The sequence below is a fragment of the Onthophagus taurus genome, chromosome 7 (assembly GCF_036711975.1).
Source record: "Onthophagus taurus isolate NC chromosome 7, IU_Otau_3.0, whole genome shotgun sequence".
NCBI lineage: Eukaryota > Metazoa > Arthropoda > Insecta > Coleoptera > Scarabaeidae > Onthophagus > Onthophagus taurus.
In genome coordinates this window covers 24,641,084-24,655,497 of record NC_091972.1, presented here as the reverse complement: position 1 = coordinate 24,655,497, position 14,414 = coordinate 24,641,084, and the positions used below count along the sequence as shown (strand labels likewise).

The 14,414-nt window shown below is 31.9% G+C and overlaps 1 protein-coding gene across 1 annotated transcript; it reads right to left on the bottom strand.

Moving 5' to 3' along the window:
• Positions 1-5,826: 5,826 nt before the first annotated feature.
• LOC111421224 (esterase B1-like) lies at positions 5,827-8,575 on the bottom strand. Its single transcript, XM_023054362.2, has 5 exons — positions 8,125-8,575; positions 6,919-7,596; positions 6,526-6,864; positions 6,317-6,464; positions 5,827-6,265 (listed from the first exon to the last, which is right to left on the bottom strand). The coding sequence occupies exons 1-5, from the start codon at positions 8,257-8,259 to the stop codon at positions 5,949-5,951; spliced, it is 1,617 nt and encodes a 538-aa protein (XP_022910130.2). The 5' UTR covers positions 8,260-8,575; the 3' UTR covers positions 5,827-5,948.
• Between the last annotated feature and the right edge of the window lie 5,839 nt (positions 8,576-14,414).

Sequence of the window (14,414 nt, the reverse complement as noted above, 5' to 3'; positions counted from 1 at the left end):
TAAACTCACTTGAGTTAATAGTGAAACCGGCCTCAAGATTCATAAAAAGAACTAATTTTACTCAATTAAATTGAGGTATAGCACGCAAGAAAGTTTAGAATACATAAAAGGAACACGAATCCTTCAGAAGCCTACCTAAATTTTAAACCACTGTCTACAATAAACCAATCACAAACAAATTAATTTAAGTTACAAATTTAAAACGCAACTTTTCGTATACAGATATACACCATTACGTTTTAGTACAGAAAAATACTTTAACAAATTGTTTACAGTTTTGCATTTTTTAATTATTTATAACAATCGATTCATTTTCAAGTAAATATTGATAAAACTATTAAACAAGTTATGAATATAGCAATATCAAGTACATTAGAACAATGGGGGTTCTACTGTACTCTTGTTCTATCGTGCTCCACGGGACCGGAAGGGGCACGCACATTTTTATTTTTTGCATAATGACAGAACAGAATAAAAGCAGAACTGAACTAAGATAACTTAAAAGATATTTATGTATTCTCCGTAAGTTATTCTTTCAAAAAAGTCTGTAATTTTGGTTTGAGTTGCACATTTTCTATTTTTTTTAATTATCTGGCGTATTTTACGCAGGTTTAAAATGTCAACAAGGACCGAAGATTCTTGCTGCTCAAAATAGTCTAGTAGAACATTCGCAGCTTCTTCAGCCTCTTGGTTCGGTACTCGCTTGACTAATACCAAGTTACCAATTTCTTCGTCTCCACTCTCATTTTCGGATGAATAAGGCTGCGTTGTACGAGGTTGACCCAAAACTTCTTCAACTATATCGTCGTTGTTAAGAAGCTACCCCGTTTCATTTTCATCACCTTGACCCATTTTTCGATCTCATCATCGATTCCCTTGAAATCATTGGCGTTTTGTACTAATGCAATTAGTTGTTTTTTCCTCACCAGATGTTAAGACAATGCTTTCATCTTCCTCCAGTGTCATTACATTGTAAAAAACTCTTTTAATAGTTGTATCTTTCACTCCACTCCATGCATTTGCTACTGTGAAAATTGCATCTTTGATCGTCAACGATTTCCAAAATTTCATCAGGTCAACTTCAGCCAACAAATTCATCATTAACTCTTTCCGGTAAATGCGTTTCATTGTCTCAATGACACCCTAATCCATTGGTTGTGCAATTGATGTAACATTAGGTGGAAAGAAAAGAACAAAAAAATTCCCATCGGCACACCTTAGAATTGCTTCATTGGGATGAGAACAAGCATTGTCCAGAAGAAGAAGGGCCTTTTGAGGCAACTTTTCCTTCTTCAAATACGACTTTACTTCGGGAATAAACTTCTTATGAAACCAATCATGAGAAGATGTCACAAGTTATCCAAGCAGCTTGTTGGTTATGTTAATGAACTGGAAGAGTGTATGTATTCATATTTTTAAAAGCCCGTGGATTTTTTGACTTTCCTATCACAGTCAGTTTCAGTTTATCCGCCAGATACGTTGGCTCAACATATCACTGTTATACGCTCTTTACTTTTTTTATATACTGGTGCGCTTTCCTCATATGATGTCATCATCAGCCAAATCTACAAAAGGATATAATAACTATAATGATCTTAAAAAATATATAAAAAACAATAAAACTGCATAAATATATCTCAACTTACAGTCAAATAGTTAAAAAATCACGCTGAACAAACAAATTTCTACGTTAAAATAAAACATTATTTAAAACAAACACGAAAATAACTATTCTAAACAAGAAAACACAACACCGTACACAATTGAACTCCAAAAACGACTGTTAAATCAACATCGAACTAAATTTAAAACTGGTTACAAAAAGGAATAAAAATATCACAGTAAAATAATTTTAAAATGAAATTATTTTTTCAAAAAGGCGTATAGTGGTTTATAATAGTTTTCGAGTTGCTCATTTAAAGTAAGATAGTTATCATTATGCTTATGTTTATCGATTTCGAACATTTCGAGGAAATTCATTGTCAAACCTTTTTTACACTTATGTAGGAGTTGTACATTGTCATAATCAATGTTATGGCCTGTTTCTAATTTATGTTTGAAAATGTTCGAAGTGCATCTGGTTTTATGTTCGCATAGTCTTTTTTGTAATTTTCGACCGGTCCGACCAACATATATAGCAGAACAATCGCAACACTTAACAGAATAGATACCACTACAATCCATAGCGTTTTCTTTTTGTTTGTAGTTAGAAATGGAATCACCTAGTTGTCCTTTACATTTAAAGCTGACAAATACACCATAGGTTTATACCATACTATGTAGTATGGTTTTAATTTTGCAGTTTATTTTGTTGTATGTTATTGTCTTATAATTGTCAAAGTTATTTTTATTCGTAGAGTATAAAGGGTCTAGTTTTATGAGGTTTTTATACAGTAATTGGTCGATGGTACAACTTGGATAACCATTTTCTCTTGCTAATCTGTTAATAAAATTTAGTTCTTTTAGTTTGGATGTATAGTCTAGAGGATATTTCAATAGTCTGACAATAAAAGCCTGGAAAGCAGCTAATTTGTAGTTGTTGGGATGGAACGAATCATAAGGGATGACAGTATTTAAAGATGAGGGCTTCCTAAAAATGTCAAACTTAAAATTATTGTCAATTTTTTGTATTTTTAAGTCTAGGAAATTTAAGCAGTTGTCCTTTTCTATCTCTAAGGTGAATTTAAGATTCTTGTGGATGTTGTTCATGTAAGATAGCATACTATCAAGATCCAATTTATTTCCATTCCATACACATATAATGTCGTCGACGTATCTATACCATTTTATGATGTTCTTAAAGAATGGATTTTTTGAGTTAACAATGAAGTTCTTTTCAATATTATCTAAATACAAATCAGCTAATAATCCAGAAATGGAAAGACCCATAGCAAGTCCATGTTCAAATTTGTAAATTTTTTTATCAAAGCTACAATAGTTTTGTTGAATTATATGATTAAGTATTTCAATTAAGTCAGCAGTGATGATTTTATCTTTAAAATGTTGAAAGAATATGTCTTCAATCTCCTTTAAAGTGTAAGTGGTATCAACATTTGTGTATAGATTGACCGCATCGAAGGATACCAGTATTATTATTAGGTGAAATATGTTTTAAGTTAAATTAAAACTAGAACTAACACTAACACTATCACAAGAATTAACACTAGACCTAGAACTAGAATCTTTCGGGTTAAGCCGTGCGTTTTTTGAAAAAATGTTTGACGTTTTGGGATGCCATGTTGCAACCTTCTTCAGAAACAAGTTCGAAGTTGTTTCTGAAGAAGGTTGCTAATTAGAAGGTTTGCTTATTAATATCGGCCGTGAATGTCTTCGTACTTATATGTTTTAAGTTTTTGATGAGTTGTAATGAGTTTTTCAGAGAGTGTATTGGTTTATAGTCAATTTGTTTAAAAAAGCCATACATAAAATCAGTAATTTTAGAGGTAGGACAGTCAAAACATGTGGTTATAGGCCTAATGGTAAATTGTCCTTATGGAGTTTTATGAGAGAATAAAGTTGTGGTATGAAGCAGTTCATAGCCATTAGAAAATATAGGTTTTGACCAAGCTTTGTGATAGTATCTTTATGTTTATTGATGACATTCTTAGTTTTAGCTGTTATTGAATTTAATGGATCTTTCTTAATTTCTTTGTAACCATTTTCTTTTAAGAAATTAATTGTTTTTTTGTTGTATTCATCCTTATCAATAATAACTGTGCCTGCATTTTTGTCTGCTTTCACGTATAGTGCGTTGTTGCTAGATAATTTTTGTTTTATAGTTTTTATGGCAGTTTGAATACGAAGGTTTTTAATATTATTCTTCTGATTAAGTGATCTCCCTTTATTGCAGCATGACTTTTCATAACTTTTCAGAATAGGAATGATGTCATTCTTTATGTTGTCGCGATTGGGTAATTTGTTGATGACACGGGCAATCTCTATGGCTGTTAAATGGATGTCTGGTTGAGTTTGAATGGCGAATTTGTGGCCTTTGTTAAGTATGTCGACTTCATCGTCATTGAACTGTAAGATCGTAAGATTGGTAGTGTACTTAAGTTCGTTATGTTTATTTGCATCAGCTAAATTGTCATTATTTTTGTGTAAAAGTGGTTTCCCTGTCTGAGTAGCCTTTGGCTTATGTAATTTCGGGTAGGCATTCTTGATGGAATTTTGATTATGGGATTTTCTCATTCTTAAAAGGTGTAATTTTCGTTTTTTACTGGTGAAGTCATCATAACTACATAGGCCGGCTTCATCCCTAATCTTGACTATAATTTCTTCCATTTCAAGAAAGTGGAAATGTAGACTGAGTTCACGGTGTAGGTAAGCGAGTCTTGTATAGAGAGAATCTATTGACTGGAAGTATTTTCTGCGTTGTTTCTTTAATATGCTTCTCTCGAGTTGTGTTCTTTGTTTAATGTTGATGTTTTTAGATTTAACTAAGGCGAAATTAGGTGTAAGGTTGTCCCTTAAACAAGAGTTAACGTAGAATATGTGGTTTTTGACGTAGTTAATACGTTTGTAGACTTTTTTATATTTATGGATGGTATTTATGGACTGGAATGCTGATGACTGGGAACAAGTACTGTTCACAGATGAATCAAGGTTTTGTTTATACAGCTCAGATAGACGTTTAAGAGTAATTCGACGGCCCAATGAACGCTATGCACAGTGCAACATACGACCGACAACTTTATTTAATTTGAGGATCTGTAATGGTTTGGGGTGGAATTTCGCTTACAGCACGAACAGACCTTTCTTTGCGAAGAGGTTCATTAACAGGTGAAAGGTATATTACAGACATTTATCGGAACACGTGGTACCCTTTGCTCCTTACATAGGAAATAATTTTTTATTAATGCATGATAATGCAAGACCTCATGTTGTCTATACGGTCCGTGACTATTTGGATGAAGTTGGTATACAAACCATGGACTGGCCACCCTGTAGCCCTGATCTCAATCCAATAGAGAATTTATGGGATAATATTGATCGTCAGTTAAGGGGCCGACATCCACCATCTATCGTTTTGGACGACGTTGAGAGGATGGTAAGAGGAGTTTGGGATGCAATTGATCAAGATCAAATTCGACGCTTGATTTTAAGTATGCCTCATCGCTGTGAAGAAGTGCTGTAAGAGAGGCGGAAATACACGTTATTAGGTGATTTTGAGAGAATTGATTAAGGCAGTGGCGCTGACTTTTTAATATTTAAGGGGGGGCTGAACTTTTTCAAATGTACACCTTATTACAATACAATTGTATTGTACATAATAATAAGTAATACAATTGTACACTTTTACGATTTTCCGGGGGGGCTCAAGCCCCGCAGCCCCCCCGTAGTTGGCGCCATTGGATTAAGGATTATGTAGTGTTTTTTAGTTTTCACCTACTTGTTTAAAATGTTAATAAAAATTCGTTACATTTAAACTTGTGTATCTTCCTTGATAAAAGAGATATCGAGATGATGCTTGAACGAAAATGTAGAGAAGGGTTGCCATTCTAACGTAATGTAAATGGAATGTAGCGGTTCTTTCTGATAAATTCCACAGGGTGTTGCAAAATTAGAAGAAAAAACATAAATTTCTTTTTACACCCCGTATATAGGTAAAACGTTGACAATTGTCAGAAACCATCAACACATTTCTTCCTTAAAAATCAACCTATATCGTGAAGAAAGAATCATCAAAATCCATCCGTTGATTCAAGAAAAAATACCTTTAAACTTAATGCATAATTTAGGTGGTGCGATAATTTTGGAGAGTAGTGTATTATAGTTCAGCTTCTTGGAGGACAAAATGAATTAAGTTTTTAAATAAAAAAAAACTAAGAATTTTAAATCTAATTTAATTAAACTAAGAAAAATGAGACTATATCCAAATAAAAAAGATTATTTGATAAAACTTGTTTTTATTCATTTTGAAACAGTTTCTTTTTGTAATCAATTTGTTACATCTTGTGATGTTTTAAAGCTGAATCCATTTGATAAATTTCATCCCAAAAAGCAATTCGTTTCTCATCTGGCGCAACTCCAGGAGTTAAATCAACATTAATATCCAAATAATTTAAACGCTCTTTATCAACCGGTTTCCACTCGACCTTAATTAAAGGATCGTTATCTTTTGGATTTGGATCGGCGGATTTAATAAAATTCGCCCAAAATTTTGTCATTCGGTGAATGGTAATTTCTTCTTTACTTCCATGTTGGATTTCCGGCGTAAGGTCCATTTTAAATAAGTAACAAACGTCATCACAATGACAAGCACCTTAAAATTATAAGTTAAATTTAAAAAATTTAAATATTAAAAATGATTTACCTGGTAAAACAGCTTGGTTAAGTTTTTTATAAATATTAAGACCCAAATCAATTGAAAATTTGTAGAAATAGAGTGGATGTCCTAATGATTTTGAATGTAATCTTAATGCCGTTTGTAAATGGTATGCGAAGAAAATATCGGAAACCATCTAAAAAAATTGTATTGATGTGAACATATGATTTTTATGTGATTGTTTAAGAAAAACTTACTTCGTAATAACTCGGTTTTTCTTCCTGAGTACATTCTTTATCACCGAAATAAAACTTCTTAATTTTATCGGCTGTAAATAAAGACCTATCGCTTCCTTTTGTTAAATTTAATGGATGAGGAACCATTTTTTCAAATGATGGTACCAAAAACTCTTTTCCTTTTAAAATCGGTTCGAAAAATTGTCCTTCCGATGACACATAACCCATTAACATAGGGACTTTGTTGTATTCCCCACTTAAAATAATTTTCATTGGTTCTTCTGTAATTATAGACATTTCATTGGGAATTGGTGTTTCAATAACAGGTGAAAATGTTCTTCTTTCATCTGGGTAAATTGTCTAAAAAATTATTATTTTTTAATTTATTAAAAATAAAATGAGTTTATTTTTTACATTTTTCATTTTATCTCTTCCTTTTAACAAATCTTTAACTGGAAGTTTTGTTAAGAAATCTAAAATTTCTTTCTCATCCTCAGATTCACATCCACAAATCTTAGCTAATTTCTTCCCATCAGATTTCGCGCTAAAAGTCCATGAGTGTATTGCAGTAGCACTTTGAATAATTGCTTTATGAAATAATCCTTTCGCTAAAGGTGTTAACATCATACAATGTGTTATAACTCCACCAGAACTAACCCCAGCTAAAGTTACATTTTCCGGATCTCCTCCAAAATTCTTAATATTCTTATTAACCCATTTCAATGCCATCAAAACATCTTTTAATCCAGCATTTCCGGGCACTCCTAAAGAAACATCCTCAAAACACATAAAACCCAATGGACCAACACGGTAATTTGGTGTTACAACAACAATATCTTCAGGCATTAAAAAATCAGGACCGTAAAGTTCGGTTTTTCCGTTTCCCGTTGAAAAAGCACCACCATGTATCCAAACCATAACGGGCTTCAGCTTTGAAACAGTTTCTTTAGGAATTTCTCTGGTGTAAACGTTTAAATACAAACAATCTTCAGAACCAGTCATGCTAAAGTTTAACATGTGACGGGCGTAACAACCTTCTTGTTGTTTTGTACCATCTCTTATACCTTCCCATAACTCAGGAGGTTGAGGAGCCTTAAAAGAAAAGAAAAATGTTGATTATGTAGAGTGTTTATAGCTTAAATGGAGGGTAAAAGTGGTTACATTAAGATATAGGTAGTTTCAAATAAAATTTAGACGCCGATTTAGTTAAAAATGGCTTATTATTGTCTTTGGATCACCAAATCTATAAGTTTTTCGCCCTTTGAACGTTGACCCATTGGAATAAAAATTGAAAACAATTCAATTATAAAAAAACTAATCTTTTGGTTGCATTAAAATTCATTGTTTCATATTAATTTTATTTGGTGGTTATAAATCAAATTTATCCATATCTAGAATTTATTAAATGTTAAGATTATTGATATCATAATATGACAATATCTTTTCAAATGCAGTAATCCTCTTTTATCGCATTACCAAAAAGATAAATTTGCTTTATCCAATTTTTATTTTTATTTTATATTAGTCCAAAATTATTTATTAATGAGAATTATTTTTATTAAATCACTTCATGATCCTTCACATAAAACAAACAAAAAATTCAAAAAAGGTTGTTCTTACCCTAAATCTCAATTCTCCAACCGGCGGCTTAGCGTAAGGAATTCCATAAAAACTATAATAACTATTATCTTTAAAATCTTTTAATTTTAATCCCTTAATTTTCCCATTTTCAGTGTTAATCACCGGACTATCCATTTTATACTATTCTATTTTTTTTTTCTTATTACTTAAAAAGTACTTCTAAAACAACTGATATCCGAAACACGATTAATTGAAGATGAGAACCCGATTCGACTCAAACTAGATAAGTTTTCGAAACTGCTACAATATTTATTGGGGATTATGAGATAAATCAACAGATATTTGATTAATTTTTAAATTTTACTGGTTATACATCGATTTTTACACTAAACCTGAGAACTGCTAATACTTTTATGCCGGCAAGGACAAGAAAACACGAACAAAACACACACTCACGCCTTTATTTTGTGACTAGCGGCGTGTAGCGCCGTTAAAAATCCTGCCTAACTGAAAATATACGACCTTGACTCACCACATCGTATGATGTAATCGCGTCACAATCCATAATAAATTAGTATTTATTTAGTAGATTCAGAATTATTTAAAAGTAGAATACTCATATAAAATTACTTAAAATTTCGTTAAACTTATTAAATTAATTATATTAATATAATAATATTACATTTAATTATTAGTAGTAATAACCCAAGAACGTTGATAATCGAAAAAAATTTATAAGATTTCGAAAGCGTGTTGCTTGGAATCAGAATCCGAAAAAGTTCTAAAATTTTTGAGGATTTATTAATGTTCGAATGTTATTTGGATAGAAAATTTTTTGCTACTTAATTTTAAGGATAGTAAACAAAGTAAAAAATCTTTATTTAAAAGTGCAATTAACAAAAGAACAATTAGAAAAGTTAAATGAAGATCCAGATGTGTTAGTTTCTATAACTGACGAAGTTTTATTTCCTCACATGATGTTAATAATTTTATTATGATGTTTTTGATCGATATTTAAATATGGTTTTATTGAGTTAGGATTGTTATGACCCGTAATTTTTATGAGCTCTTGTTCTTGAATGCTATTTTTGGCCAATTGACTAACAGCAGTCGATCTATTGGAGTGATTGGTAATTTTCTTTTCCTTTATATTCAAGCCAATCGCTTTAGCAGACGATTTTGTCCAATTTTGAATCATATTTTTCCCACTCGGCATATTATCGTATCTACCAGTGATCATTTTCTGCTTTCCAGTGACGATTTGGTCTGTTGGTTTTAACATTTGGACCCCTTTTTGACATTAATTTTTTAAATAATCTGACATTACAGACGTTGCTGTCACTATTTTCTACTAAAAAGTTGCTTTCTGTACATATTTTCGAACCATTCACCCGGGTTTGTTTCAAAACCATCGTTATTTGTTTCGATATGAAAAAAGTCAGTCATGCAAGCAGCAGCTTCTCCACCTCGCGAAGCTAATTATACCGCGGCGATGTGATAGAATTTCCGTTACAGCCCGTCAGGGGAGTTTTCATTCCATAAATTTACAATTTTGGTTATTTCGTCTGAACTTAACGCTGCTGAACTTTGTTTCCTCTTACAGGGAGCCGATTGCAGTTTACGCTGTATGGAATCCCGAGCAGCTCGGGCTTTTTGAAATATAACACTTTTGAACGGATCAATTATGATTTTAAAACTTTTATAATATTTTTCTCGTAAAAGTTTACTCGTTGCGTTCCACATGATTTTGACCGTAGCTTCTTTAAACTTTGTACCATCTTTTTTTCTCATATTTACAGCCCAATCCTTTAAAATCAACGCTAGTGTTCATCCATCGTGCGATTTCCATCTAATTCATATCTTCTGACGTTATAAAAGTGCATAAATGTTTTCCATAAAATTTTTTTACTGTTAACAGTGTTTTTGGTATAGTTGATTCAATAATTGTATCCAATTGTATCAATTATTTCGTCTGTATCACAGCCAACCCATGGGCTGTTTTCAGTGTGATGTTGTTCTGATTGGTTCTCTTCACTTAAGCCATAGAAAAATTTATATACAGGGTGCCCATTATCTATGGAATATAGTATATATCTTGGTAGGTATCAACTTTATAAAAAAACATTTTATACAAAAGTTGTTTAATATTTTATTTGCCATAATAAGACAGCATTCAATTGTTTTTATTTCACAAACAAATGAGCAACGAATAACACTTGAAGTTTTTTAAATGGCAATGTACCCTTTCGTTAGGCTCATTTGATAGAGATTTTTTTTCTCTTTACGATGACGTAAAATTTTAGTACCCTTATACTAGAAAATTTTTGAAAAAAATTTAAAAATTGTTTATTAAGAAATCGTCAAGTACGCCATTGTAAAGAGAAAAGTAATCTCTATCAAATGAGCCCAAAGAAAGAATACAATGCCATTTAAAAAAATTTAAATATTATTACTATGTATGTTACTCATTTGTTTTCTGAATTAAAAACAATTGAATGCAGTCTTATTATGGCAAATAAAATATTAAACAAGTTTTGTATAAAATGTTTCTTTATAAAGTTGATATAAAGTTGACTCAGGAAGATTTTAACCACCTGGACACCAATAAATAAAGGAATATGAACCATCCTGTCATTGTGCCAAAGTTTATCTACTACAAAGAAACTAGATCTGTAGTTTTTCATAATGTAATATTATTTAATAATCAATCAACGTAAATGATAAGAATGGTCGAATTCTAGCTAAACATTTTACAATTTCGTCACCGTATTGTAGCACCTCGGCTACAGACGGCTTCGGTTTTATCAAATAACATTATAGATCATTTGACTATACTCTGTTTTTAAACCAGGAAGAGTAAACGCGAAAGTCAGATTTACACTAGGAAAAATCACCAGAAAATATCACTAGATATTTTGATGGTAAATTTAAATTAATAATTATTATTATTTATTTATTTACTTATTATTGTATTTATTTTCGTTTGTTATCGTCAACACTAAACATACAAATTAACATTGAGGTTATGAGTGTATATATTTTAAAATAAAATTTTACAAAAGTAAATAAAATAAAATTTATATAGAACTATAATAATAAAATATATACATTGTTATAATGTTTTTTTATAGATACATGAAGGGAAATCGCAAGAGTATATTTGAGGGGTAGCAAAATCAACTTTCGCCTCTGAAAAAGCGTAAATTGTTGAATTTAGGACACTTAGCTTTGTTTGGAAAGCAAAGTATCCTAAATCTCTACAAGCAACACATTAATGACGAAAACCCAATGAAAATTAGTAATATTGTTGATAAAATTGTCGAAGCTGTTGGCAAGAAAAACGTTTTAAAAATTATATCAAGCCAAATAATGTTTTATTTGTCGGGGTAGCAAAATCAACAGTATACCGTGTGGTGAAGGAATATAAAGATAACGGAAAGGTTATGAGTCTCAAAGAGCTAAGTGGGAGACCTGGAATTATTACGGAGCTTGATGATTTTACTAAGGTTTCCATACGCCAAATTTGCCACAGTTTCTTTTATAAAAACGAAATTCCAACTTTAAACAAAATTATAAAGGAACTACGCAGTCATCCAGAGTTACCAAAGCGAGTTATGTTTTTTATAGATACATGAAGAGAAATCGCAAGAGTGTTCTAACCGAACGTGACGATATAATTGTTTGGCGACGACAGTATTTAATAAGTATTAAAAACTATCGCTGTGAAGAACGACCAATTTACTATGTAGATGAGACAAGGGTTAATGAAGGTCATACAATAGAGAAAGTGTGGGTAGATGAATCAATTCAGAGCAAGAGGCAGGCATTTATCAAGGGTTAACTAAGGGGCTTAAAAATCCATCAGGAAAAGAAAAACGATTAATTATACTGCATGTTGGTTCTGAATCAGGTTTTGTTAACGGAGGCTTGTTAGTTTTCAAAGGTAAAAAACTACTGATTACCATGAATTAATGCGAAAGTATTTGAAAAATGGTTTCAAAATCTATTAGAAAAATTATCCGAGAATGCAGTTATTGTAATGGACAACGCTTCATACCATAGTCGTAAAGTCGAGAAAATATCAAGTACATGCTCAACTAAGAAACAACTGCAAAGTTGTCTTGCTTTAAAAAATATTTTATACGAAGAAAACATGGTGCGATCCGAATTATTGACATTGATAAAAGCACATACAGCTAAATATGATCTGTATGCATGCGATACCATGCAGAGTTAAATCCTATCGAATTAATATGGACTCAAATAAAAAATGAGGTTGCTTCTAAAAATCCAAAATGTCACTATTAACAATTGGAAAAATTGTGTTCATCACATAATCAAAGAAGAGGCGAAATTGAATAAATTGGACGGACCCCGATAGATATCGTTATCAAATTCCACCGTGCAGTCCAATACTCTTAAAACATGCTCAACCGTCTCTGCTTCCTCCGCACATAGTCGGCATTCAACATCTGAAAAAAAACTCTGTTATCACAACTGTGTTTAATATTCTCTTACAATGATTAACCAGAGAATAAAAATCCACAATAAAATATATGTATAATATGAAATTGATATCAAAAACGGAGGGCTCAAGTATTCCAATTCAGTGGACTAAAAAATATCATCTTCGTCTGAAGTCTCATTGGTATCGCTATCAGCATTCTCACGTATTAATACCGGTTCCACAACTTTATCTATAATTCCAATTCCAATTCATTCATTTCGCCTCTTCAATAAAAGTTCTTTAACATCTACCAATTTAAATGTAGTATTTTTAGAAGCCACCTAATTTTTTATTGGAGCCCATATTAATTCGATGGGATTTAACTCTGAATGGTATGGTGGTAACCGCAACACAATTTTATTTTTCTTTCTTGCTAACTCATCGCATGCATACAGATCATATTTAGCTTTATGTGCTTTTATCAATGTCAATAATTCGGATCGCACCATGTTTTCTTCGTATACAATATTTTTTAAAGCAAGCCAACTTTGTATTTGTTTCTTAGTTGAGACTGTACTTGGTATATTCTCGACTATGGTATGAAGCGTTTTCCATTACAATACTGCATGCTCAGGTAATTTTTCTAAAAGATTTTAAAACCATTCTTCAAATACTTTTGCATTCATTTCTTCATGGTAATCAGTAGCTTTTTACCTTAGAAAACTAACAAGCCTCCGTTAACAAAACCTGATTCAGAACCAACATGCAGTATAATTAATCGTCTTCCTTTTCCTGATGGATTTTTAAGCCCCTTAGTTAACCCTTCGATAAATGCCCGCCTCTTGCTCTGAATTGATTCATCTACCCACACTTTCTCTGTTGTGTGACCTTCATTAACCCTTGTCTCATCTAGATAGTAAATTGGTCGTTCTTCACAGCGATAGTTTTTAATACTTTTTAAATACTGTCGTCGCCAAACAATTATATCGTCACGTTCGGTTAGAACACTCTTGCGATTTCTCTTCATGTATCTATAAAAAAACATAACTCGGTTTGGTAACTCTGGATGACTGCGTAGTTCCTTTATAATTTTGTTCAAAGTTGGAATTTCGTTTTTATAAAAGAAACTGTGGCAAATGGAGCGTATGGAGACCTTAGTAAAATCATCAAGCTCCGTAATAATTCCAGGTCTCCCACCTAGCTCTTTGAGATTCGTAACCTTTCCGGTATCTTTATATTCCTTCACCACACGGTATACTGTTGATTTTGCTACCCCGACAAATGAATCATTATTTGGCTTGATATAATTTTTAAAATGTTTTTCTTGCCAGCAGCTTCGACAATTTTAACAACAATATTACTAATTTTCATTGGGTTTTCGTCATTAATGTGTTGCTTGTAGAGATTTAGGATACTTTGCTTTTCAAACAAAGCTAAGTGTCCTAAATTCAACAATTTTCGCTTTTTCGGAGGTGAAATTTGTTGTAACGAGTATTAGGGTCACGATCCATACCTTGTTCTAAAAAGAACAGATTTCACTCAATTAAATTGAAGACGCAAAAGGGTTTAAACAAAATTTAAGAAGTATCGTAAGAAATCGATAGGTTTAAATATTAAGTCAGAAATTGTTGTTTGATTCAAGGACTGTAGAATCTAAGAGTGCTACATTCCAGGAATAAGTGCACAACACTGTGAACCGATCGTGATGTCAAGCATCAGAACCAGTATCTCGAAATTTCCTATCCATATTGCTGACTGGTTTATTGGTCTATCGGGAAAACACACACCTTGCGTTGAGTTCGTGCTTTATCACCATTCCCAATCATCATAAGAATTTCAATTCTTTGTGTTGCCGATAAACGCATTTTAGGATATTTAAATG

Bases quoted from the DNA above. Each gene is read 5' to 3' on its own strand.
- LOC111421224 (XM_023054362.2), bottom strand. From the start codon at position 8,259: ATGGATAGTCCGGTGATTAACACTGAAAATGGGAAAATTAAGGGATTA. The intron at 6,865-6,918 runs GTAAAAAATAAA...ATAATTTTTTAG, and splicing joins GAAGAGATAAAATGAAAAAT to ACAATTTACCCAGATGAAAG. The intron at 6,266-6,316 runs GTAAATCATTTT...TATAATTTTAAG, and splicing joins TAACCAAGCTGTTTTACCAG to GTGCTTGTCATTGTGATGAC.